Raw genomic sequence first — 26,400 nt, 5'->3', positions numbered from 1 at the left:
AGGATGGGGCTGGAGCGGGGCTAGGGTGGGCCCCAGGTGGAAGCCTGATAGTAGGACTTGGGGGGCGGGGCAAGATGGGCCGGGTGCTGGAGTCCTGAGCCTGGAACCTGGAGACTGAAGGCGGGCGGGGTGGGGGTAGGGGTGGGAATGGGGGTCGGAGTAGGGGGAGTGCTGGCGGTTTCGGGAAGGCTGGGGCAAGGTCGCCCTGAGAAAGAAAAGTGAGCCTGGGACTCCGGGAGATGGGGGACCTTTATCCTCTTCCCGTGTGGAAGCCCCCCACATCTCCCAGGCAGGCACAGCGCTCCTCACCGCGCCCCTCCGCCTGCCCCGCAGGAGCTGATCACCGCCTGGTACATCGGGTTCCTGGTGCTCATCTTCGCCTCCTTCCTGGTCTACCTGGCCGAGAAGGACGCCAACTCCGACTTCTCCTCCTACGCCGACTCGCTCTGGTGGGGGACGGTGCGTGAGGGTCTTTGTAGGGCTGCCCTTCTCCCTGGGACCCTCCATGGGAACTTCCCGAGGTCTGCCCATTGTGACTCCTGACTCAGGGTTGAGTGGGCCTGTCCCTGCCCTCTCACTAGAGCTGGGAGCCCCCTGAGACCAGCCCCAATGCTAACCCCCCAACCTGCTTTGGTGGACCTGTCTCCGTCCCCAGCTAGCCCCCCACATCAAGCCCTTGTTGACTGTACCCCTTTCCCCTGACCAGCCCAGGAGAGGGAGAGTCCATCTATGACCCTAACCAGCCCCTGTGGGTGACCACGGGCCCCATCCCTCATGATCAGGCTCCTACCTGCCTGTACCCCCAACAAGCCTTAGGTGGCCCCCGTGACCAGTCCTGCTGGTAACCTGTTTGTGTCTCCAGATTACATTGACAACCATCGGCTATGGTGACAAGACACCGCACACATGGCTGGGCAGGGTCCTGGCTGCTGGCTTCGCCTTACTGGGCATCTCTTTCTTTGCCCTGCCTGCCGTGAGTTGCCTCCTGCTCAGTTGGTGGGGGAGGCTGAGGGTGGAACCTGCTCAGCCCCTGTCACAGATTTGCCTGGGGAGCCTGGGGCACCTCAGAGGGGCAGGGATGGGGACACCCTTGCAGCCTCTTACTGCCCCACCACTGCCAGCACATTCCCCCAACCATGCCATATCCCTCTAGGGCATCTTAGGCTCTGGCTTCGCCCTGAAGGTCCAGGAGCAGCACCGGCAGAAGCACTTCGAGAAGCGGAGGATGCCGGCAGCCAACCTCATCCAGGTACAAGATGCCCAGGAAGAAGCCCTAGGAGCAGGGCCGTGTGACTGCACTGGTGTGTCAACCCTGTGTGCTGGCCCATGTCCCCAGCCCAACTGTGACACCACTTTGAAGCTCAAAGGGGCTATGTGACTTTCCTGGGGCCACATGCCAAGTCATACACAGAACCAGGATGCTCACTGACAGTGCCAGAAACTTCCCCCTGCACCAAATGCCTGGTTTAGGGCTAGCCAGAGCTGCCCTACTGCCCAACTCCAGCCCAACTTCACAGGGCCTGGGGAGGGGCGGAGCCCAGACAGGAGGCCGGAGGCCTCAGGTGGAGACCCACTGCTGCCCCCATCAGCTGTGCAGCAGTAAGCCTGCCCCACTCCCAGCACCTTCATTCATTCATTCATTCCACAAGCACTCACACAAATGAAGAGAAGGTGGTGCAGACAGGGCTTTAGGAACCTAAACATTTAGCAGGTGGGTGGGCCGGCAAAGTTGAGCGGGGCAAGGAGACAGAGAAGGAACAGCCAGAGGGGTGGGTAGGAAGCCAGGAGTGTGTGGTCTCAGTTTCCCTCTGTACCATGGCGTGTTGTGACTGTGTGTGGGCTGAGGCCAGGGATGTGATTTTCTGTGACCCTGGGACTAGGCCTTGGCTTTTTCTAGTCAGGAGTGTGTGTAAGAGAACTCCTTGCAGGAAATGCTTCAGGCAATACTGGCCCAGTCCACCTCTGCCTGCTCCCCAGCCTGTCACCCTCTGAGCCCCAAACCCAAGCCTCACTCAGCCCCTCCTTATCTCTCCTCCCCAGGGTAGAACCCTCCTCCCTCTCCCTGTTATCTCCAGCCACCAGCTCAGCCTTTTCTTCTTAGCGTCTCTTGGGGCACAATGGCCACTGTCCCCTGGGAGCTGGCCTTCTGAGGGGCATTGTAGGGGCAGGTGGCTGGCACTGTCCATGCCAAGAGACAGCTGGTATTGTGGTGCCCATAATTAATGAGACAGCTCTGGCAGCTGCTCCCCGGCCCATGCCAGGGGCCTAGGCAAGCAGGAAGTAAAAATATTCCTGTCTTAGGAGGGTGCTTGGCTGGTGAGGTCAGCAGTGGCAGCCCCTTAAGGACAAGAGGCATCCAAAGAAGGGAGGCATCCAGGGCCCAGCTCTGCCTTGTCCTGCCTAGCAGCCTCCATAACTCCCTGCTCTCGCTGATGGCCACAGTCACAGTCCCTCCCTGGCTCTTCCTACGTGGAGGGAAAGGGACAGTCTTTCCTCCTGTCTGACTTTCATCCCTCCTGCTGCAGAGGAAGCTCGGCAAGTCCATGGATGCTGAGGGGTTGGTATGTAACGCTTTTCCTCCCCTCTCAGTCCTTAGTATTCCCGTGGGCAGTGACAGGCAGCTGGGAAAGATGGAGTGGCATTGCTAGTAATAATAATGACATTCTGCAAACATTTGCAAAGCACCCACATGTGCCAGACACTATATTTGCACTGAGGATGCAGTGGTAACCAAGACACAGCTTGCAGTCTAGGAGGAGAGAAAGATATCAATCAAATACACAATGAATAGGTATTTATCAAATGTGATAAGGGGAATAACAGGAGTGTTTAACAGAGGAACCTGGCATGAAGTGCCTACTATATGCCAGGCACTGAGCTTGGCATTTAATATACAACTGTTCATTTAATCCTCACAACACCCTGGTGGGCAAGTAGTATTATGTGCGTTTTACAGGTGAAGAAACGGAGATTCTGAAGCTTTACTTAATTTGTCCTCACTAATAAGGAGCAGAGCTGGGATTGGAAACCCATGTCTGCCTGACAACAAAACTCCAGCTCTTAACCTCTATGCTCTATGGCCCCTGGCTCTGACACTGATCTGCTTTGGCCCCTCGGGGAAGTCATTTCTCCCTAGGCCTTACTTTCTTGGCTGCCCCTGTCGTTGGCTGTGGAATTGGAACTGGCCTCTGGCTCAGGGTAACCTACAACTGGACCAAGGACTGGGTTATTTCAGGGGAGAGGGCTGGTGGGGACTGAGGCCTCACTGATGCCCCATCCCCCACGTCCCCCATACCACCAGGCTGCATGGCGCCTGTACTCCACCGATATGAGCCGGGCCTACCTGACAGCCACCTGGTACTACTATGACAGTATCCTCCCATCCTTCAGGTAGGTCCTGCTGGGGGTGGGGGTGGGTGGGGGGCTGGCAGCAATGCCCTTTGAGGACGAGTGGCTGAGACTCAACCCTGGAGCGTGGAAAGGGGGTGATGGCTCCCAGGGGAGCACCTTGGGCTGGCTCTGCAGATCCCATGTAATTCAGAGCCTGCAGTGTCCTTTATTCCACTCTGCTATGCCCAGGGAAGGGGTGGACACTGGACATAGGGCATTGGTGAAGCCCCGCCCCATGGCTGAGTCCCGGCCCTGGAGTGCTGGCAGTGTGCATGCTTACCCATAGGTGATGCCACCTAGGGCAGTGATACAGCCAGCTCGTCTCCCCTCAGTCCTGCATGGGGGGCAGAGTTAGTGGATATTGCAGCTGGTTGGAGAAAGTGTGGGATGGGCAGAAACATGTGTTCCAGACAGGTGCATGCTCCCGCCCGGAACCCCCATGTAGGAATATGTGCCCATTTTACTGGGCCAGTCAGCAGCCTCAGGGCCCAGAAGTGGGTCTGCCCCACTGGCCTGGGCCAGGCTAAGACTGCATGGGGGTGGCACCACGCGAGGGATTATTAATAGCATCACAAAGGTGCGTGTGGCCAGGTGCCTGGCTAGGCCCTCAGGCGGGAATGAAAACCATGGAGCCCAGCTCGGTCCCATGGGCAGGCGGGCATCAAGCGTGCGGCTGGGCCAGGATGCTGTGCTCAGCGCTTCTGCGGGTGCCTTTTTTGCCTCATTAGTTCTCCAGGAGCAGCTGTTGCGCGATTCCACTAGCCGCTGCACCTGGCTTCCCCATCCCTGCGCCCTCCCAGCCCTAGGGGCTTCCCAGGGGAGAAGCAGGAGAGAAGGGGCCGGGAAGAGGGGCTGCCAGCATCACACTGGTGCCCCCACATCTCTCCACCCGACAGAGGCAAGCTCTTACCTCAGAGTGGGAAGGTGACTAGATTAGAAGAGGCCTTTTGTTCAAGGCCGGGCATTCGAGAGTGGGGCAGGGCTGATTTGTAAGAAATACAATGTGTGTGAGGGAAGATCTGGAGGTGGGGGTGGTCGGATGGTCTAGGACCTCTGCCCAGAGGAAAAGAGCCTAGTCTGGAGATTCTGGATCCGATGGGCATCTGCTCGCTGGACCTCAGTTTGCTCATCCATACAATGAGAAGGCAGGCAGGAGAGAGGGAAGATACCCTCCTTGGCTCATGGCAGCAGGAAATGGCTTGGAGAGTTAGGAGGAAGCCACAGTCCCGAATCTAGTCTCCAAAAACCCAGTGGCAGGAGTGAGTGCTGGAGGGGAAGGAAGCTGGGCTAGCCACCCTGTCACACCGCCCTCCTCAGCCTCCATCTCCCCTTAAAATCCAGAGTCAGATCTGGAGGGAAAGGATGTCAGGGCCACTGCTGGCCTCTGAGCAGGCATGGCATGTTCAGGCAGTCAGCTTGATGGGCTGAGAGTAAGCTCCTTGCACGGCTGCCCTTGAGCTGTGCCAGCCTTCACATCCATGCCTGGCATCCCTGGGGATTTCTTGGGAACTGGGGGTAGAAAGGGAGGGGGGAAGGCCAGTCTCCCACTGTCCACCCTGTCCTATTCTGGCCGGGCTGTCAGTGAACACCTCTAGAGCGGCAGGACCTGGCAAGATCTGAGCTCAGGAGCTCTGTGCCCACTGGGTGAGGGGGTGGTGCCATGGCCCTGCCTGCCGCTGATGGCGCCCTCTCCTGCAGAGAGCTGGCCCTCTTGTTTGAGCACGTGCAACGGGCCCGCAATGGGGGCCTACGGCCCCTGGAGGTGCGGCGGGCGCCGGTACCCGACGGAGCACCCTCCCGTTACCCGCCCGTTGCCACCTGCCACCGGCCAGGCAGCACCTCCTTCTGCCCTGGGGAAAGGTAGGGGCCCTGTGGGGCTGCCACCTCCTCTTACTTCTCCTCCTCTTCTTCCATTCTCTGTCCTCATCCTCTCTCAGACCTGCCTTCAGCCACTTTGTGGGTGTCTGGGCCTGTTTGGGGGACTCCTAGGCCGTCAGAGGGCCAGACAGGTACAGACTGAGGGCCTCTCTGGAGGGGTCAGGCTGGACTCACCTTTTTGTCCTGTGGGGCTCTGAGGGTCTGAATGGGAGAGATGTCCATGCCATCCTTTCCCATCATCTCCTCCATTCATGGCATTGTCCTCTTTCTTTCTCTGTTCCCACGTCCCCCTCACTCTTCCATCCCTGCACCCCCATCCCTCCCGGGAAGCTGGACAGAGGAGGAGGCCACTGGCCACAGGTGCTTACGGCTCAGGTAATCGTGGGCACCGTGCTGGGGTGTGAGGGCAGGGAACCCCTTCCCCCGGCATGTTGCTCTGGGAGGGACTTAGTACCGAAGTCGCCTCTCGGGCACGAGATGCCAGCTGGAAGGAGAGCTCTGTGATCAAGACCTCTGCAGGACCTGCCTAAACTCAGCCAGTGACGAATGTTCTTTTCTTGTGCAGCCCGTGTCTGCAACTTGGCTAATCCCAGAGGGTCCTCTTGGGGTTCTTTTTCCTTCCTTACTGAGGTACACTTTGGCGCTCCCAGCCATCTCTTTCCCCTTGAACTGTCTCTCCTGAAGCTTTTTACAAAATCTTGAAAGAAGAACAAAGAACAAACAATGCTTACCCCCACATAAACGTTCCTAAAGAGAAGAATTTCAGGCATGTTTGGATAAGGGAAGCCCGTCCACTCACAGCATGGGAAAGTGGCTGCTCTAGAGGTTTAGCTTTGAGGTCAGGGGTTAAATCCTCCTCATTCTTTTTCCCCCGTCCTTTACCCATCTCTTTGTTTTGTCTCATCTTCACACATCACCCCTGAACCAGCCAAATGGACATCTGGCCTTTGAGCTCCAGTGTCTTTCTGAGCCCCAGGCCCAGAACAAAGAATAGGAGAAGAGACGAGCCACCCGGTGATCAGCAGGGGAGGCGTGGTGGAAGCTTGCCTCTGCCACCTGATGCTGTGTGTCCTGGGGGAATGTGTTCAGGTCATTCTGAACCTGTGTGTCCTGGCAGAAAATCGGCAATGTTTAGGCTGATCCGGGCTCTGGGTGCTCTTGAGTTTCTAGGCCGAAAAGGCCTAGGGAGGAGTTTTGGTGCAGAGGATGCAGGGAGCAGCCTCCCTTCCCTGTTCTCAGTGAGGGCACTTCTGGGCCAGGGGCTGAACAGGAAGTGGGCGGAGAGGCAGAGTCCCTCCAGGTCTGGGGCTGGAGGGAGGGGAAGCGTGACTGCCAGGCCAGGCTGAGAGCTCCCTGGGAGAGCAGGGCCCCTCTCAGATTCTCTGCCCGAAGGTCCCTCATTTTTACCTTCATCCCTACCAAACATAGTTTCCAGGCAGAAACTCAAGAGGTTTTGTATCCCAGCCATCCTGTCCAGGACCTGAGCCGGGGCTCTCTGTGCTTCCAGTCCACTCTGGTCTCATCTTGACTGAATAGGAAGGCAAGGGGAATGGACATTAGCCTGGGGCCTAGCACCTGTACACTCGCCATGGCTCCTCTGGTCCCTGACACCCCCAGGGCCCAGGAACAGATTACTGCTAAGGGCTTGGCTATCACTAACTCCCAGCCTCGTATCTATCTGCCTGGGAGGGGACTTGGTGAGTGTCTGGGACACAGGGTGATGGTAGTAAAGTGGCCCTTTCTCCCAGGGACCCCGGGGGGCTGAGCTATGGTCTGTAGATCAGTCGCCAGGCTCAGGCCCCAGTGGCCATATCATTAATCGTGGTTGTCTAGACCACCAGCCAGCACACCCTCCCTCTACCAAACACACACACACATACACACTCAGTTGGCCACACCTCTGGTGGTGCTGGGGGATGGACCTGGGCCAAGCGTGCTCACAGGAAGTGGTGCTAAAGGAGTAGGACTTCCTGGGGGATGGCATTGCCAGGGCCAGCACCTCTCCTCTTCAGGGTTTTGCAATGAGTTTATCAAACCATGGTCTCCAGGCCTCCTGCATCAGCATCCCATGGGGTGTTTGTTCAAAATGCAGATACCTGGACCTGTCTCCAAGCCCACAGGATCAGAATCTCTGGAGAAGAGACACAGCCTTCTGCATATGTAACACGCTCCCCAGGGGATCCCTATGCAAAGTGTGAGAACATCTACGTTCTGGTGATGGGGCTGGAGGATGATTTAGGTGGGGGTCCTTCTTTCTCACCAGCTACTGGAGGCCGGCCCCATCCCGGCAGCGCCCCACACTCTGCCCACAGCCCCTTTCCCACTAACCTCTGTTCGTGTCTTGTTCTCAACCTTCCAGCCAGATGTTTAATAATAAACGGAGTTTCTTTCGGATCCACGCCAGCTGGAGACCGAGGTACCCCCTCGCCTGCTCCTCCCGTCCCCACTCCTCCTTGCCCCACCCAATTTGGGGGCTGGAGAGGGGACAGGATGGGCCAAGGACAAGGTGCATGTGCCTGCCGCCTGCTGTCTGCCTTGGGTCCCCGGTGAACCCCTCGCCCTTCTGGGATGCCTCTGCTAGGTCTGGGGCATGGGCCCAGGGTGCCAGGAGGGGCACGTGCAGGAGCCTTAAGGATGTGTGCTGGCTCTGCTGCTGACACCCTCTGTGATCTTGGCCAAGTTGCTTCCCTTCTTGGACCTCAGTTGTCCGTCTGTGGAATGGGCAGATTGAACTAGAGGACCTCTGACGGTCCTTCTCACTCTGACTTTTGCCAGGCCTTGGGCTTAGCTTTCTGTCTCCCCGCTACCCACCTGGGGACCTAGCAGATGCCTGAAGGAGCTGGGTGTGGCACCTTTGCCAACTGTAGGACCCCAGCTCTTTTAGCGGCATCTCCACGGCATTCCTCGGTACCTGCCCTGTGCCAGGCCTTGCTCTGTGCACTAGGGACATGGTGATGAATAAAACATCGTCCTCGGAGAGTTGCAAAGAGTAATTGCAGCTCAGTGTGATGAGTGCAACAAAGGGAGGAAGCACAGGGGCTGTGGAGCCCGGGTCAGGCGCACAACCCAGAGGAAGCCCTAAAAGCAGTGGGTTTCAGGGAGGGCATTCCAGGCCAGCGAAGCAGCACAGACCCAAGCAAGGAGGCGAGAGGGAGCACAGCGTGGGGAAAAAAGCTGGCAGCCCAGTTTGGCCCCCCTGAGACCGGACATCAGAGCTGAGGTTGGGGGCAGAGCTGGGTCATGCAGAACCCAAAAGCCCCGTGTGAGCTTCGCCCTGTTGGCATGCTTGGCAGCCTGAGCTCATGGAGTCCTGGGTTTCCAAAGGTGCCTCTGGGGCCCTGTGGGCTGGGGTCCCGGAGCTAGGAGATGAGTGGCAGGGCTCCTGGCTGCCATGTGTGCTTCTGCTGAGAGGTATTTTTTCCTAGAAACATGGGTTCTGGACCACAATCTAGCTACTACCCACTATTCGTGTGTCCTTGGGCAAATCACCTGACCCCTTTGCACCTCACTTTCCTCAGATGTAAAATACCGATGTAAATAGGGTCTGCTTCCACTAAAACTGGACCTGGCTCCAATAAATGTTGGCCTTATTTGATTTGGTATGTTCAGCAGTTAAGATCTTATTTACCTAAAAAAAAAAAAAAAAATAGCTTAGAAACCATGGCTGTGGGCAATGGTTTGAGCTGAAGCGTTGAGCTAAGGAGTCTCTGGGTCAGGCCCGCCATTTTGCAAGCCTCCTTTGGCTGTGAAGGGTGTGGACAGGAAGGACACAGCCATGGCAGAGGCCAGTGGCGAGGCTGTTTCCATAGTCCCTGAAGAGGGACTGTATGTGGCTTCAGAAGTCATAGGCTGCCTCTGTTCCCCCAGTGAGAGTGGCCCCGGGAGGGCAGATCATGAGGCCCTAAAGAAAGTCCTTGTGGAAGTGAGTTCGAGGGGTTGGGTCCAGCAGGGCAGCCACAGTCCAGCCCACCCCATCTTTCTCCCAGGCACCAACAGATCCTTAGCCAGAGTTTCTTGACCTTGGCATCATTGACATTAGATAATTCTTTGCGGTTTGGGACTATCACATGCATGGTAGGATGTGGAACAGCACCCTCATCCTCTACATACTAGATGTCTACCTACTAGACATTGCCACATGTCCCCTGAGTGGGGCAACTTGCTCCAGTTGAGAACCACTGCTCTACACCCTATCCTGATTGCTTGACCCGGAAAAAGAACATAGACTCTGAAGTCAGAGAAAGCTGGGTTCCAGTTCTTGCTCCATCTCATAGGAGCTCTGTGACCTTGGCCAAATCATCTCACCTCTTTCCGTGTATATAAAATAGGGATGGTAAAGACAGCCCACCACACACAGTGGCTGAGTGAACTGAAAGAACTAAGGCAGCCTGATGGGACCCTGCAGGTTCTGGGAGCCTGGGAGGGGAAAGAGCTTTTTGGTGCCCACTGTGTGCCAGGTTTTCTTCCACCTTCTTTTAGCTTTCAGATTTAGAGGAGCTGATGTGAACCATTTTCTGGGCCCTGCCCAAGGAACTGGAATCCAGGCCCACTCCTGGGAAAACAGTGCCTTCTTGCATTAAAAAGGAGCTCAGGGCCTCTGGCTGGCTGGAAACACACAAACCAGACTGGCAGCTTCCTCAACCATCACGGAATCAGAGCTGGAAAGGGACCTTTCAAGGCCTCTAGTGCGAGTCCTCGAACTCCTTCCTCCATAGGTCCTGCTGAGTGCAAGCTCGGCCTTGCTTGCATTACTTCTTGTGACAGGGAGGTCACCCTCTTCTCCAGAACGCCATTGGAGCCTTATGTGCTGGGCGCAGTGATGTGGAGTTCCAGGCCCTTGGCCAAAGTGTCAGGGCCTTCTCCACCCTCCTCTCTTCCTCTCCCCCTTGGAGGAGTGGAGGACAGGAGAAGGGGTTGCACGGACCGGGCAGGGTGGAGGGTGCTTGCCAGCATGAGGGAGCCCGCAGGAATGGCTCTGCAGAGGAAAGTTTGGGAGAGCCAACCTCAAACTTTGATTGGAATCTTTGGGATGTGTCGATGGAGTCCTGGGCCAGTGGAGAGCATGCTGGATAGCGGGAACTGTCCCTGTCCTTCTGATATCCTCAGGGCCTCCATCCTTGACCTATTAACCTCTCCCCTCTGGGCAGAGGCCCCCACCCCTAAGGATGGCCCTACATCCTGGCCACCTTCCCGAAGGTGCCCCTGGTTTCGAGGTCTCCCTCACTTCAGCACCTTAGCTCGCTCCCCTCCACCCCATGCCCTGGGCATGGGAGACCCCAGTTCCCACCCCATACCGAAACCAGAATCTCTTCTCTGCTCAACCCTTGATCTGAAAGCCTCTGAGAGTAGGTGACACAGTGTCCTCCCCCAACTCCTGCCCCACTTCAGGTCTCCCCTAAGGCTGGCTGGTACTCGCTTGATCTGGGGCCCCAGACATTTGGGGTGGGTCCCCCTGAACCTGAACCTGAACCTGAACCTGTCGGAATCTCTAGTGGCAAACCACAGCAGGGGAGGCAGCGATGACGTCACAGGGCATGGGATGGAGGACGTTTGCATAGGTCCTACCCAAAGAGCCATAACATTGTCCTTGAACCTCTTGGACACAGAGTTACTCTACCAGATCATGGTTAACCAGGGCTTGTCCTGGGGAATGAGGCCTCTGCTAACTTGTTTTCCTCCAACGTTTGGGGAACGTGGTGGGGAGTTGGGTGCGGGAAGGGAAGTCTGGGTGCATGTGTAGACATGCACATGCGTGTTCACATGCACACAGACTGTGTAAATGCTGTTGAACCGGGAGTTCATTAGGCAGTATGGCGGGGTAGATATTTAGCGGGGATCCAAGACCACACAGGCAGGATGTCAATCAAGGTGGGCTGAGCTTAGGTAGGAGAGATCACAGAAGAACATGCTATCAAATAGAGACCCTCACCGGGAGGGCAGGCACCAGGCATGGCCTGGGCATACACGTGGGCCCAGCAGCTAGACCCATGGGGCTGAGGCCCTCAGTAGGCCATCACACTGCACACCTCCAGGGCACCATTGCATGGAAGTCTGTGTGATGAAGTCCTTATTTTGCAGTGCACTGCCTGCACAGCTGTACGAGGCCCTAAAATCCTGACCTGACCAGTGTGGGATCAGATAGCCACAGCAGTGGGGAGTGGAGGAAAATATGAATTGACACATGTAAACACATGCCGACATATGTATACACACCAGTACCTGTACACCCACACTCGCACATGTGTGTGCACAAGGTGTGTGTGTGCGCGCACACACACACACACGCACACACCCTCGACTCCACACAGCCTGCCCCTGTGTACAGTGAGGACTGGAGGCCTACCTCCGTGTTCATGGCCAGGTGAGCTTCCGACCCTCAGCAGCCTGTCTGTGCCCAAAGGGGTCGCCGCCCCCAACCTCTGCCCACTCACCTGGGCCAGGCCCGGCTCCCACATCCTCCTGTCTGTGTCTCTGACTTCTTTTTTGTATTTCTCCCACTCCTTCCACTCTGACATCTGTCTCCTGTGCGCCCCTTATCTGTCCGGGTGATGAGGGGTGGGATGTGGGTGGTGGGGAGAGGATCCGCTTCGACCGACCCCGAATCAGCCTCTGGTAGGAGTCAGGGCCTCCCTAACCACATCCTTGTCCCCTCCCAAGAAGTCTCCGCTTGGCGGGGAATCAAGACCTAATAGCCACCCCCAAGTCCTAAGTCAGCTTTGTCCCCACTCACCCCCACCCCCAGCTCTGGCTAACTTGGCTCTCTCCCAACCTGCCTGCCCTGCCAGCAGCCGGATGGGCATCAAAGACCGCATCCGCATGGGTAGCTCCCAGCGGCGGACGGGTCCTTCCAAGCAGCATCTGGCACCTCCAACAATGCCCACCTCCCCGAGCAGCGAGCAGGTGGGTGAGGCCACCAGCCCCACCAAGGTGCAGAAGAGCTGGAGCTTCAATGACCGCACCCGCTTCCGGGCATCTCTGAGACTCAAACCCCGCACCTCTGCTGAGGGTAAGCCCCCGGGGGGCTGAGACGGATCAAGGGCCGGCTGAGGGTGGCAGGGTGGGGACAGTCTGGGCTGGGAGCAGGAAGATCTGGCTCGCGTCTCAGCTCTGGAACTGATGGACCATCTTTGGGCTCTGGTCTTCTCATCTATAAAATGGGCGTTATAATATTTGTGCTGCTATACAATGGACATCAGACTGTTTGGGAATCACGTGGAGGCTGGCATTTCATAGTGGTTAGCAGCATAGGCTTTGGAGCCAGCCTGCCTGGATTTGAATCCTGGCTTTGTCACTTATCTTAGGTGAGTGACCTCATTTCTCTGGGTCTCATTCTCCTCATTAATAAAATGGGAACAATAATAGCATCCACTTCCTAGGATTATTGTGAGGATTAAATGAGATAATCCATGGAAGGTGAACAGAAGACTTTTGGGAATGTAGTAGGTGCTCAACAAATAGCTAAACACAAATGTACTTTGGAAGCAGCAGGAATGCATCCTTGATGAGCCCTGACTGTGCACTGCCCAACACTGGCTTATCTCATTTACTTATTCCAGTGACCCTGGAAAGTAGGTTCTGTTTTTGTCCCCACTTTACAGACATGGGCACTGAGATCTCTCAGCTTGTGAGTGGCGGAGCTGCTCTCCTCAAGCAGGTCTATTCAGCTCCAAAGCCCATGCCCTCTGCCTACCCCTCTTCACCCAGCCCAGGATGCAAATATGAGACTGTGGACCTGCTGATGTCACTTTTTTGAGTTTTGGCTCTGCTGGAGACTTCCACTGTGATTGAGGCAGGAGACTGCCCCTTTCTGTGCCTCACTGTCCTCTTCAGGAAAATGAGAGGGTTGGACCAAGCCCCCTAGAAGACTTCTCCCAGCTTTGACATACTTTAGTCCCCTGGGTAGGGAGAGGTGGGGTGACTGCACAAGGATGGGGGATGGGGACAACTCCCCCTTTGGCCTTGGAGGGAGGGGACCCAGCCATGCTGTTTCTGCCTGTGCTGTGTCAGCCCTCAAGATGCTGCTGGCTGACACCTCAGAGTACAGAGCCCCATAGACCAGTCTTTGAGAGGTGCTGCCCATAGAAGCCTGGGCACAGCTGGTGCCCAGGACCTCCCTTCCCTGTCCTGGAAGCTGTCCGGGCTCTTGCCGCTGCTCCTGTGGGGCAAGGACAGCATCACCTCTCTGTGCAACACAGGGCACTAGCCTCAGAGAAGCTTCTCTCATTCGGGGAAGAATGGTTTGTTTTAAGGGCCTTCCCCAGTAGCAGAGCTGGGCCTGGGAGCCAGCCACTTGGGTGTCCTTCCATCTTAGCTGAAGGAGAAGACTGTGTGCATGATTACATGCAGTGCCATCAAACCCCTTATCTCTGGGGCTCACTGTTCTGCAAGGTGGGACCAGTGGGTCTTCCTCCAGGGCTTTGTGCAACAAACTTGCCCATGACTAGACCAGCTGTGCCCTAAAGCAGCTCCCACCTAGCCACCAGGCAGATGTTTACCCTGACTGGCCACCGGGGCAGATGGGCATGCAACACACTGGGGCTTTCCACCCTGGGGAGGGCAATGAGACACAGGAGCCCCCAGGAAGGTTCTGGGCCCTTTCTGGGCCTCTGTCTTCCTATTGGACACTCTATTGGTGGTTTGGCATACAAGGGTCGGATGGGAGGTTGGGAGTGGCCCCTTCTGTGGGCCACTTGCCCCATCCCTGCCTTTTCAGATGCCCCCTCAGAGGAAGTAGCAGAGGAGAAGAGCTACCAGTGTGAGCTCACGGTGGACGATGTCATGCCTGCTGTGAAGACAGTCATCCGCTCCGTCAGGTAAGACTGAGGCCTGAGGCGAGCACCCCGCTCCATGTGCCACCCACTGCTGCTCCCCATCTGGGCGGGCAGATCACTTGAAGTCAGGAGTTTGTGACCAGCCTGGCCAACATGGTGAAACCCCGTCTCTACTAAAAATATAAAAAATTAGCCGGACATGGTGGTGGACCCCTGTAATCCCAGCTACTTGGGAGGCTGAGGTGGGAGAATCACTTGAACCCGGGAGATGGAGGTTGCATTAAGCCAAGATAGTGCCATTGCACTCCAGCCTGAGCAACAAGAGTGAAACTGTATTAAAAAAATGTATTTTTTATGGTGGGTCTTGGTCAAAAAAGTTTGAAAGCCCCTGCTCTACTGGCTGTCTCCCTGCCTCAAAAATTAAGCAGGGACCAGGGTCTCCTGAGCCCTTGGGCCACGGCCTAGGCATAGATCTGGCCTCCAAGCTCCTTGGTGCGCCGTCCTGGCCTAGTATCCATCTCCAGCCTGCACCTCTAGCTTCAGAAACCCCCTCAACCTCCAAGTTTTCTGGGCTCCCCACTTTCTTCCCTGGCTGATACACCTGCCCACAAGCCTCTTTTCTTTGTATTCCTTTTAAAATTAGAGTCAGGCTGGGCGTGGTGGCTTATGCCTGTAATCTCAACACTTTGGGAGGCTGAGGCAAGAGAATCACTTGAGGCCAGAAGTTCAAGACCAGCCTGGGCAGCATAGTGAGGCCTTGTCTTTGCAAAAAAAAAAAAAAAAAAAAAAAAAAATTAAAAAATTAGGCAGGCATGTTGGTGTGCCCCTGTAGTTCCAGCTACTTGGGAGGCTAAGGTGGAAGGTGGCTTGAGTGCAGGAGTTTGAGGCTGTAGTGAGCTGTGATTGAGCTACTGCACTCCAGCCTGAGTGACAGAGTGACACCTTGTCTCTAAATAGATAAATATACAAAATCAGAGTCAGCTGGACCTGTCCCCACTACCCCCCAGAGTCTGAGGCCTCTGCTTACCCCCTTTTCACCCATCCATTCTCTCCCCTCCATGTGCCCAGTGTCGAGGACATAGTACTTGACCTGCCACCTGACCCAAGCCAGCTCTCCTTGGCCACCCCACCGACCTCTCAGCCAGCATGCCCCAAACCTGCTCCTCTTCCTAGGTCAGTTCCCATTTCAGGCAGTGGCACCACCATCCACTCGGTCACCCAAGCCATGGCAGTCATACTGGACTCAGACCAGGGAGACTTTCAGCCCCACCTCCTGAACTGCTCCAAGCTCTTCCATATCTCCTCCCCCATTCCCTAAAGCTAGTTTCCCTGCCCATGCCTCTGCCCCTCCAGGGTATTCTCCACACAGGCTGGCAGAGCTGGCATGCTAAAGCAGAGTAATTGGGCCGGGAACAGTGGGTCACGCCTGTAGTCCCAGCACTTTGGAGGCTGAGACGGGTAGATCGCCTGAGTCCAGGAGTTCGAGACCAGCCTGGGCAACACAGTGAGACCCCCCCCATCTCTTTAAAAAATAATTAAAAAAAAAAAAAAAAAAACAGAGTTATTGATGTGCCTGCCCCACAATGTCCCAGTGCCCAGTCTCTGCCAGGGATGCAGAGCTCTTCAAAGAACACACCGGCCTCCTTCTTGAGGCTGATCTCCTCTCTGTCTTCTCATACCATGGCGCCCTGAACCCCATCCTCCACCCCGGCTGGTGGATTAACCCCTTTCCACCTCATCCCTGTTTCTGCTACTTGGAGGTAGGGGAGGCTGGGAGACGCAGCAGAGGCTGTTTGTGGCGGCCAAGCAGGAGGTGCCCTGGTGCTGGACAAGGGGATAGCAAAGAGATGGAGAGGGTGCTGGGAAAGAATCCCTGCTCACACAGGACACTCCCTCTGAGTCCCCTCCCCCAACAGGATTCTCAAGTTCCTGGTGGCCAAAAGGAAATTCAAGGAGACACTGCGACCGTACGACGTGAAGGACGTCATTGAGCAGTACTCAGCAGGCCACCTGGACATGCTGGGCCGGATCAAGAGCCTGCAAACTCGGTGGGTGCACCGGGCCTGATGGGAGGCAGGAGCAGGGAGGCAGCGACCCCAGCCCTGCATGAAGTCTGAGGCCAACCCCCGAGCACCCCCAAGGGCTCACTGCTGCAGCTGAGTTTCTAGACTGAGGAGGTCCCTGGCTTGCAGTGCCAGCCTGAGGCCAGACCCAGCACCCGTGCCAAGGCTGAAAAACAACCCAACCATAGTTTCTCTGTGCGGTGGGTCCTCTGTGCAAGCCCTATTGACTCATATGCTTTGGGAGCTTTGTTTAGAATGACTGTTTCCTGGTCCTAAAATAATCAGCCTGAAATAATTACTGACCTCCCATCTCCCAAGAGAACAGGCAAATTGTCCTCACTGCCCATCTCTTGCCTCTGGAATCCTCCCACATCTCTCCGATAGACCCAGCATTAGGAAGAATCCCCACCCCAAGACCCACATCACCTACACCTTGCCCTCCTCCTCTTCTGGCCTGCATTTTCACTGTCCACTCATTCATTTATTCACTCGAGAAATAGTCAGTGGGCATTTACTACTTGCCAGCCTGTGGGGATATGGCAGAAAGCTCAGCAGAGTTCCCACCCTTATGGAGCTTTCATTCTAGTGGAAGGAGAACAAGTGATAAATAAGTAAAACTAGAATATGTCAGATGACGATAAATACTAAGGAGGAAAATAAGGGTCAGGTTGTTACGGTTTGCAATTTTAAATAGGTGAGAAGGTTCTAGAGGGAACAGCAAGTGCCAAGGACTTGAGAGGGGCAAGTGGCTGGAGTGTTGGCTTCAGCACAGCAGGGAGCCTGGTGTGGCTGCACTGGAGTGAGAGGTAGATGGTGAGGTCAGAGGGCTAACAGCACTCAGAGAGTGTAAAGCCCTGTAGGCCCCTGCAAAGATGTTGGTGTTCATCCAGGATGAGCTGCAAGCATTGGAGAGTTTTGTGCAAAGGACTGGTAAGATCTGAATTGTCTTTTAAAAGGATCATCCTGGGTGCTGTGTTGAGGATGGACTTAGCCGAGTGAGGGTGGACACAGGTAGACCAATGAGAACCTGCTTCAGACTTCCATGCATGAGACCGTGGGGACTTGGAACAGAGTGGCAGCTGCAGAGGTGGGACAAGTGGCCAGATTCCAGATACATTTTATAGACAAAGTTGACAGGGTTGTTTGATGGGGTGTTAAGAGAAAGAAGAGAGTCAAGGATGAAGCTAAGGTTTTTGGCTTCAGCAAGAGGAAAAATCGAGTTGCCACTTGTTGACATGGAGAAGGCAATGAATGGAGCAAGTTTGGGTCAGGAGATTTGGGAGGTGCTGGGGTTTGTGATGCCTATTGGACATTCAAGCGGCATGTTGATCTGGCAGTTGGTTAGAGAAGTGTGGAGTGCAGAGCAGAAGTACAGGATGGAGATGATGATTTGGTGTTGAAAGTGTAGAAGAATTGAAAATTATGGATCTGAAGACATCACCTAGTGAGTGGAGTAAATAGAGAATGGAGGTCCCAAGAGTGAGCCTTGGATTATGCAGTGTTTCTAGGTTGCAGAGATAGAGGAGGAAGTAACACAGGAGACCATGAAGGAGAGGTCAGGGAAGTAGGAAAAGAACTGGGAGAGGGTGGTGTTTCAAATGAAGAAAGGGTTTGCTGGAAGAAGGAGTGATCAGATGTGTTGAGTGCTGCTAGTAAGTCAAGTAAAATGAGGACAGGAGTTGATCAATGGATTTAGCAACATGGGGTTATTTGGGAGCTTGACAACAGTAGTTTTGGTGATATGGCAGGGGTGAAAGCCTGATTGGAGCAGGTTTAAGAGAGAAGGGGAGGAAGGGAATAGGAGGTAGAGGATAACACTTTCAAGAATTTTGCTGCAAAGGAAAGCAGAAAAATAAGGTGAGGTCAGTTCTAGCCTTGTCCACCCACCTTAAAAGTCACATTCCCACGTGTCTCCACTCCTCCCATCCTCTTTCCCCTTTTCCCCAATCCATCTTTTCTTTTCGTTTTTGTTTTTGTTTTTTTTTTTTTTTTTTTGTTTTTTTTGTTTTTTGAGACAGTGTCTCGCTCTGTCACCCAGGCTGGAGCACAGCGGTGCAATCACAGCGCACTGCAGCCTCGACATCCCCAGCTCAAGTGATCTTCCTGCCTCAGCCTCCTGAGTAGCTGGGACCACAGGCATGAGCTACCATGAACAGCTAATTTTTAAAAAATTATTTTTGTAGAGAGGAGGGCTTGCTATGTTGCCAAGTCTGTCTGGAATTTCTGGGCTCAAGTGATACCTCCCTACCTAGCCTCGCCAAACGCTGGGATTATAGGCATGTGCCACTGCGCCGGGGCTCCTAGTCCACCATTTCCATTCTTCTTTCACCAGACGGTTGTTTTACTTGTCAGGTTTGTGTGTGGTGCCTTTGCTTGGCCAGTGGAGAACCCCCAGAGCAGGGGCCAGTCCCTCCACCCTCAACTCAACCTCCATCTGGCAGGGCAATGGCCCCTTCCCTCAGATTGCCTGTCCCCTCGTCGTGCCTTCTTCATCAGGCAACCTAGAATTCTTGTGGAAGGGAGGGGCGGCGTGTCCCCGGGCCCTCTGATGGTTCCCTTATCCATAGGGTGGACCAAATTGTGGGTCGGGGGCCCGGGGACCGGAAGGCCCGGGAGAAGGGCGACAAGGGGCCCTCCGACGCGGAGGTGGTGGATGAAATCAGCATGATGGGACGCGTGGTCAAAGTGGAGAAGCAGGTGAGTGTAGGATGGGGTGGCGGAGCTGGCCATACCAAGAAGCTCTGGGGGCCACGGTGACATGGGGACGGTGCGTTTCCCACAGCCACAGCCCAAGTGTCCCGGAGAAGACCTGAGAGCCCCCTCCCCGGCCGAAGCCCCAGCCCTCGCCGCCACTTTCCCATAAACCCGCCCTCTCCTGCTAAGCCCCGCCCCCAGGCTGCATAAGCCCGCCCATAAGCTTCAGATAAGCCTACCTCAGTTCCCCCTACTCCATTTGACCCCGCCTCTCAGTTGTCGCTGTAGCTCGCGGACTATCCTCAACGAACACACTTCACCACGCCCCAGGTTATGCACCCGTGCCCAGCTTCGTCCCTCCCTCTAGCCAAGCTCCACCTTTCCAGGCGGGATTGGTGCTTCCCAAATAAGCCCCGCCCACTCCACCAGCTAGGGTCCGCCCCGAGACCCAAGCCCCGCCCCCGGCCGCGTCCCCTCCGGTCCCAGGCCCTACTTCCCAGCTGCGCCCCGTCCCCAGGTGCAGTCCATCGAGCACAAGCTGGACCTGCTGTTGGGCTTCTATTCGCGCTGCCTGCGCTCTGGCACCTCGGCCAGCCTGGGCGCCGTGCAAGTGCCGCTGTTTGACCCCGACATCACCTCCGACTACCACAGCCCTGTGGACCACGAGGACATCTCCGTCTCCGCACAGACGCTCAGCATCTCCCGCTCGGTCAGCACCAACATGGACTGAGGGACTTCTCAGAGGCAGGGCAGCACACGGCCAGCCCCGCGGCCTGGCGCTCCGACCGCCCTCCGAGGCCTCCGGACTCCTCTCGTACTTGAACTCACTCTCTCTCGGGGAGAGAGGCCACACGCAGTATTGAGTTGTCTGAGTGGGCGTGGTACCTGCTGTGGGTGCCAGCGCCCCTTCCCCACCTCAGGAGCGTGAGATGCCAGGTCGCACAGAGGGCAGCAGCAGCGGCTGTCCCGCGGCCTCTGGGCCCCCCAGTGCCCTGCCCACTCCATCAAGGCCGTATGTGGCCCACCTGGCAGGGGCACAGCCCCGGGAGTGGGAGCGGGCGCTGGGGCCCTGGGCCCTGACCCAGCTTCCAGCTATGCAAGGTGAGGTCTCTGGCCCACCCTTCGGACGCAGCAGGGAAGCCCTCCAGCCAAGTCCCCGCCCCACTTGGGGGTGGGCCAAGGTGCCCCCACAGGTACCCACAAAGCACAGGACCCTGCCACAAGGCAGGTGGGCACCATATATGCAAACCATGTTAAATATGCAACTTTGGGGACCCCCATGGGGTCTCTCTGCCCCTCCCCCATTGGGAGCTGGGCCCCCAGCAGTAGCTGGTCTCAGGCTGCTTGGCCACCACCCTGTCCCTATTCTTTGGCTTATCACTTCTTCCCCTCCCAGCATGGGGCCTGTTTCTCCCCTGCCCTCTCCTAAGGGCAGTGCCTGAGCCTTTCTTCCCATTTGCAAGTGTCAGCTCCCAGGGGCTCCCTCCTCCTGCTGGGTGGCCACTCCCCTCTTTGGCCCTCCAGACACCACTCATAGTCAGCACAAGTTTCTGTATCCTCCCCAAAACTCCCAGACAGTGCTTCGTGGACAATCGCACAAACATAGCCTTTTAGTTTCTCCAGACAGGAAGAAAGCCTCTCACACTCAAACATGCAATGACGTGACACACTTGGAGACATGAGCTCAGAGCCACTCAGCCGCTCCTGGGCCTCTGCAGCAGATGCCAGTGGACTGGCCTTGCAGGGTGATGTCCACTAAGAGGAAGACCCCCAACTCCATCTGAGCAGGAGAAGGAGCTTTGAAGTAACCCGAGAGCTCTCCAGGCCCCACCCAGATCTTTACCCGCCCCCCTTCTCCAAGAAGATCCCCTCCTCTCTGGTCCAGGAGCCCTAACCCACTGCCTCTGCCTGTCCCCAAGGGCCCCCCTCCGTGTCTCCACAGCACAACTCGGGCCCAGGCCTGACACCACTGGAGAGACCCCAGGCCCACTTCTAGCCAGGCCTGTGCCTTCCTAGTCACTCTAACTCCCAGAGAGAATAAGAATGCATCTAATAGCTATACCAACTGCGCATCCGGCTTTCACATGCACTGTCTCCCCTCCCTCCATGCCCAACTTCTTCACTTCAATTGGGAGCCCCACATCCGGGCATAAGCCCCCATTCACTCCAGGAGCACTTTCTTATCCCCACCCCTTTGCTCCTCTTCTGCACAGCCAATGCAGGTGGCAGGAAGGTGAGGGGTAGTGGACCAATGGCAACCCTCTGTGGGAACAAGGGGCCGAGGCCACGCTGCCTGCATCTCGTGCTGGGGACCTGCATGCGCCAGCACCAGGGCTTGGACTGGATCTTGCGCAGTCCATGGTGCCCAGCCTCTGCCCCAACATGCCCTCTGCATGTGACCATCATGCCCTGGATGGAGCCTCTCCTGGCTCACCCCACCTGCACTGCACTGTCCCCAGAGAGCCACCCCTCCACCTACTCAGAGACAGCTGTGGAGAGGGCCAGGAGAATGGGATTACCCTATGACCAAGGAGACATGGGAAGAAGCCCTCCTTCCTTCCACGATCGAGGTTCTCCCATCAACTCGGTTCTCGGATATGCAAGTACCTCACTTTGTTAACTTATTAACTTATTGGTTTCATTAAAGTTTTCAATAGGAAGTGATTGTTCTTGGTTTTGTTCAGTGGCTGTGAGGTGAGGCTCCTGGTTTGGGGGTGGGGACAAGGATATTTGGATTATCAGGACTCTTTGTTGTATACAACAAAAACCCAACCCTATATGGTTTAAACAAACAAACAAAAAGAAACTTATTGGCACAGAGAACTAAGAAGTCCAGGGGATAGATCTGGTTTCATGCACAGTGAGATCTAGGTGCTTAAACATGTCAGGACTCTGTTTCCTGTAAGCCTTCCTTTCTGGCAGGCTGACCTCTCATGGTGACCAGTAAAATTGGCCACCACTTTCCTAATAGTTCGCATCAGTCAAGATCAAGTCAGGAAGGCAGAAACAACACTAAGTTTTTCAGCAAAAAGAATTTATTATAGGTAATGGGTTGCACTGATGCAGGCGGGCTGAAAGAACAAAAGAGAATTTTCCCTAGGTGCTTCTGAGATAGCCTAGAGAAAATAACTGCAGAAAGCAGTTACCACTCCCAGAGCTGCAGGAGTATAGGAAACAGGTTGGGGTTATCAGAACCCACAAGCTTGCGGAGAGGGAGCCCGGTATTGTTGGGGCTCAGAGATCTGAAAAGGAGGTACTCCCTGGCTGGTGCTGGTACCTCTTAGGGGATACAATGAGGCTTGTCTGGGAGTACGGGAAAAAAGCCGAAGTCCGGGATCAACTGTTGCAACCTGGCTGTCGCCGATAAGGATAGGAAGCAAAGGAAGAGCGAAGTCTCCACTTTTCCTGCCTTCCAATCTTCCCCTAGTGCCCCTTATTGTCAAAGCTAGCGAACAAAGGAGTGATGTGGTTTGCAGAGTCCCAGCCCCAGCATCACAGAGTTAGAAGGCTGCACTTGGAACTGAAAGACAATAATGGGCACGGCCCACCCCTTTGGACACAGTTTCCACAAACATCAATCCACACATACTTGAACCGCCATATAACGACAGTAGCTTCCACCTAGTAAGATGAAACTGTCCTTTATACAAATGAAGACACTCTAGTCCCCTCCCCCTAAATGGGAAAAACACAACGTCCCACGGTCCAACAGATGCATCCATCTCCAGGGGTTAGTCACTGAATCCATATTTGGGTTAAGTATTCCTCTAATTCAGGCACAATTCCACCTACAACTAAACACTAAAGTTGATCATCACATACAATGTTTATATAAAATATGGGAGAAAGGAGGAGGGAGGAAAAAATAATATGTACAGTGCACACACACATATGCACACACATCCCAAGCAAGGAAGGAAATATGCATAGCCGCAATCGACCTCTTTCTGGTATCTCTGGTCACAGTGCCATGGTCGGTATGAATAATTTCCTTATTCCATTGCCCTTCCATGTTTCCTTTGCCGTCAGCCAACACCTCAGCTTTTTAGGGATCTTTTTTTTTTTTTTTTTTTTTTTTTTTTTTGAGACAGAGTCTCGCTCTGTTACCAGGCTGGAATGTGGTGGTGCGATCTCGGCTCACTGCAACTTCCACCTCCTGGGTTCAAGTGATTCTCCTACCTCAGCCTCCCGAGTAGCTGGGACTATAGGCAGGTGCCACCACACCCAGCTAATTTTTGTATTTTTAGTAGAGATGGGGTTTCACCATGTTGGCCAGGATGGTCTCAGTCTCCTGATCTCGTGATCCGCCTGCCTCGGCCTCCCAAACTGCTGGGATTACACGCGTGAGCCACCGTGCCTGGCCAGGGATCTTTATGTGGTGGAGTGACCCAAATAATCATTCCTGAAGGGTCTGAATCCTCAGTGGTCCTGCATGGGTGGGTGTCACAGCTTTTCATTGACTTTTGCTATCATACATGCAAGTACTTTTATTATAGAAAGGCCTTAGAGAATCCCTTGGGTTCCAGCTTAGTCCTCCTTGCCCTGTTGTGTGGCAGCAACCAATTTCCCCTCGGTAATGAAGATCAGTCACGCAGCCAGTGTATTAACTCTTTATTTTGCCTGCTGGTTGAGTGGCATGAGGAGCCCACAATGGCCTGGTTAAAGTTTAAACCTCCAATGTAATGAAAACTGTGTTGCCTCCCTTCCCTTGAAAACGAAGACCTCCAAACTAGCAGAGCTCAATGCTACAGGGACCAAAGTTTTGTGAGTGGGTGGAGTAGGCTGAATAATAGCCATTCAAATATAGCCAGTTCTAATCTCTGGGACCTGCAAATGTTACATCATAAGGAAAAGGGGCCTTTGCAGATGTGATTAAATTAAGGATCATGACATGGGGAGATTATCCGAGACTGTCTGGTGGGCCTAAATCCAGTGACAAATGTCTTTTTAAGAGAGCGGCAGAGGGAGATCAAATCACACAGAAGCGGAGAAGATGATATGAAGATAAAAGCAGGGACTGGGGTGACGCTGCCACAAGCCAAGGAATGCCAGCAGCCACAAGAAACTGGAAAAGCCCAGGAATGGATTCTTGCCTAGAGCTCTGAAAGGAGCACAGCCCTGCACACACCTTGATTTGGGCTCAGTGAAACTGACGTTGAACTTCTGGCCTCCAGAACTGTGAGAGAATAAACTTCTGTTGTTTCAAGCAACCAATTTCACAGTAATTTGTTATGGTAACCACAGGAAACTAATATGGCGGGTTATTTGGTGTCACAGTGAGAGAAGCCACTGTCACCAGCTTCCTTGGATTCCTGGAATCTTATATCCTGGCTATGTCAATGAGGATAAACATACCTGCTTCATGATGGAAAGGGTCCAGTGGGATCGACCTGGCACCAAGTGGCTAGGTGGACCCCTGCAGAGGGACGACATATTAAGTACCTAGCATTTGTCTTAGCTGGAGGCAGGTTGGACATACAGTGTGGCGTTAGTCAGATCAGACTTGACAAGTTAAGTTCATGTTGTTGAACCCGTAAATAGTCTCCATTCTGGCCACCATGACCACGTTGTACATGAACATATGGAGAATGCGTGGGAGAGAGGCTGGCTGACATCCATCCAATGTGCCATCTTGTCCATCTAATTATCAAGAGCTGCCTCTGCCATGGATGACTTTGGGTGAGATTTTACTTGGAATACAAATATCTTCATATTCTGTGTCATTTCCGAAAGTCCATCTACTAGTCTCTCCCAGTTTTTCTTATGGCCAGTCCTCCAGTTCTGTGCTTTCTGAGCCCCTGACCATCCAGCCAAACCATTAGCCGCTGCCCATAAATCAGTGTAGATCCATACTTCTTGTCATCTCTCAATCAGACAAAATGGACAACCAAATGTACTGAAGGACGGGTAGGATGGAGCCAGACCTGGGAACTGGGGTGGTGGCAGTGGTGGTGATGTTCCAGGAAAAGGCACAGCACGTGATAGGGTCCAGAGGCACCAGGCAGTGTGGTAGATGAAAGGAACACAAAGAAATCCCGTGGCTGGTCCCAGACAGCAAGGGAGAGAGGGGTGCAAGATGAGACTTTAGAATTAGGGGTCACAGTTTACAGGATTTCATTAATCATTCCAAAGAGATAGGACTTAGCCATGACAGCCGTGGGGAGACAATCAAAGATTTTTCTCAGGCAGCACACTGGGGTAGATTTGCATTTTAGATTTTTTTTTTTTTCCTGGGATGGAAGATGTATTTGAGGGAGCAAGTGTGGGTGCGGGGAGAGCAGGTAGGAGACTGCTGCAGTCACCCGAGCAGGAGGTGCTGGTAACCCGAACAAATCCCATGACATTTCACTAATTGAGTTAAATGTCTATTGAGCACCTGCTATATGCCAGACCCTGGCTCAGCACAATATACAGGATGAACAGACACGGGAGAACAAGTTACAGCCCTGAGGTCATCCAGCCCCTGGGGGAGACAGATGCACAATTAACCAATGCACAGCTACTGTTTATCTTCTAAATTTGCCTGGCTCAGCAAGGAGAGTTTGCAGGTGGCCCTGGGAGTCCCCAAACTGTCATCAAATATGGCCTTGACAGCAGATACAATTTTAGCTTGGTGTGTCATTTATCTATTGCTTTGTAACAACTTATTTTAAAACTTAATGGTTTAGGACAGATGTGGTGGCTCATGCTGTAATCCCAGCACTTTGGGAGGCCGAGGTGGGTGGATCACTTGAGGCCAGGAGTTCAAGACCAGCCTGGCCAACATGATGAAACTCCATCTCCTAAAAAATACAAAAATTAGCCGGGCATGGTGGTGCGCGCCTGTAGTCCCAGCCACTCAGGAGGCTGAGGCAGAGAATTGTTTGAACCTGGGAGATGGAGGTTGCAGTGAGCCAAGATCATGCCACTGCACTCCAGCCTGGGCAACAGAGCAAGATTCTGCCTCCAAAACAAACAAACAAACAAACAAAAAACCACCAACAAAAGTCCTTAATGGCTTAAAATAACAACTATTTTATTTTATTTACTCTTGATTCTGTGGGTCAGCAATTTGGAGTGAACTCAGCTGAACAGCTCTGCTGGTCTCACCTGGGGTCACTAATGTGCTTGCAATCATCTGGCGTCAACAGGGGCTAGATGGCCCAAGAGGGCCTTCCCCACGTGTCTGCAATCTGGTGTGAGTTGGTCTGCAGGCAAGATGGCTCGTCTCTGTTCTGTGGAGCTTCTCATCCTCCAGTAGATTAGACTGTACTTCTTCATAAGGCAAGAGGGCAAAAGCAGAAGCTATCAGGCCTCTGGAGGCCCAGGCTCAGAAGCCTTGGTACACCAAGGGGCTCAGCCCACTTGGATGGGTGCTCTGAATATGTTGCGATGTTTACACTGTTGTAGATCTAAAAAAAACCCATGCAGTTATTTCTGTTTAGATAATTTATTTCATGTACTTTTGTTTTTTTGAGAGTGCATTGCAGAGTGCATTGGCCACTGCACCGGGCCATATTTCACGTACTTCTGACAGCTCCAATTGTTAAAACAGTTTCGTTTTCCCTCTGAGAAGTTGAGGGGCACATCTTCCCCCATCACCCACCTCTGTGTATAGCAGGACC

The 26,400-nt window shown here is 54.3% G+C and overlaps 1 protein-coding gene across 3 annotated transcripts in view; it reads left to right on the top strand.

Moving 5' to 3' along the window:
- Positions 1 to 21,456, top strand: part of KCNQ4 (potassium voltage-gated channel subfamily Q member 4) — a 56,611-nt gene extending 35,155 nt beyond the window's left edge. The window contains exons 5-14 of one of the 3 annotated variants that reach the window (XM_055254812.2): positions 334 to 459; positions 863 to 973; positions 1,154 to 1,249; positions 3,302 to 3,390; positions 5,089 to 5,250; positions 12,054 to 12,274; positions 13,982 to 14,081; positions 15,956 to 16,087; positions 18,670 to 18,799; positions 19,314 to 21,456. In XM_055254812.2, coding sequence (XP_055110787.1) covers positions 334 to 459; positions 863 to 973; positions 1,154 to 1,249; positions 3,302 to 3,390; positions 5,089 to 5,250; positions 12,054 to 12,274; positions 13,982 to 14,081; positions 15,956 to 16,087; positions 18,670 to 18,799; positions 19,314 to 19,526 — 1,380 coding nt within the window. In that variant the 3' untranslated portion in view covers positions 19,527 to 21,456. The remainder of the gene's footprint in view (positions 1 to 333; positions 460 to 862; positions 974 to 1,153; positions 1,250 to 3,301; positions 3,391 to 5,088; positions 5,251 to 12,053; positions 12,275 to 13,981; positions 14,082 to 15,955; positions 16,088 to 18,669; positions 18,800 to 19,313) is intronic. The other 2 variants (XM_055254813.2, XM_063625162.1) reach the window with 2 other exon arrangements.
- Positions 21,457 to 26,400: the final 4,944 nt, after the last annotated feature.

The sequence above is a fragment of the Symphalangus syndactylus genome, chromosome 12, assembly GCF_028878055.3.
Source record: "Symphalangus syndactylus isolate Jambi chromosome 12, NHGRI_mSymSyn1-v2.1_pri, whole genome shotgun sequence".
NCBI lineage: Eukaryota > Metazoa > Chordata > Mammalia > Primates > Hylobatidae > Symphalangus > Symphalangus syndactylus.
Note: the sequence above shows the minus strand (reverse complement) of the source record. Positions and strands in the feature narration are given on the sequence as shown.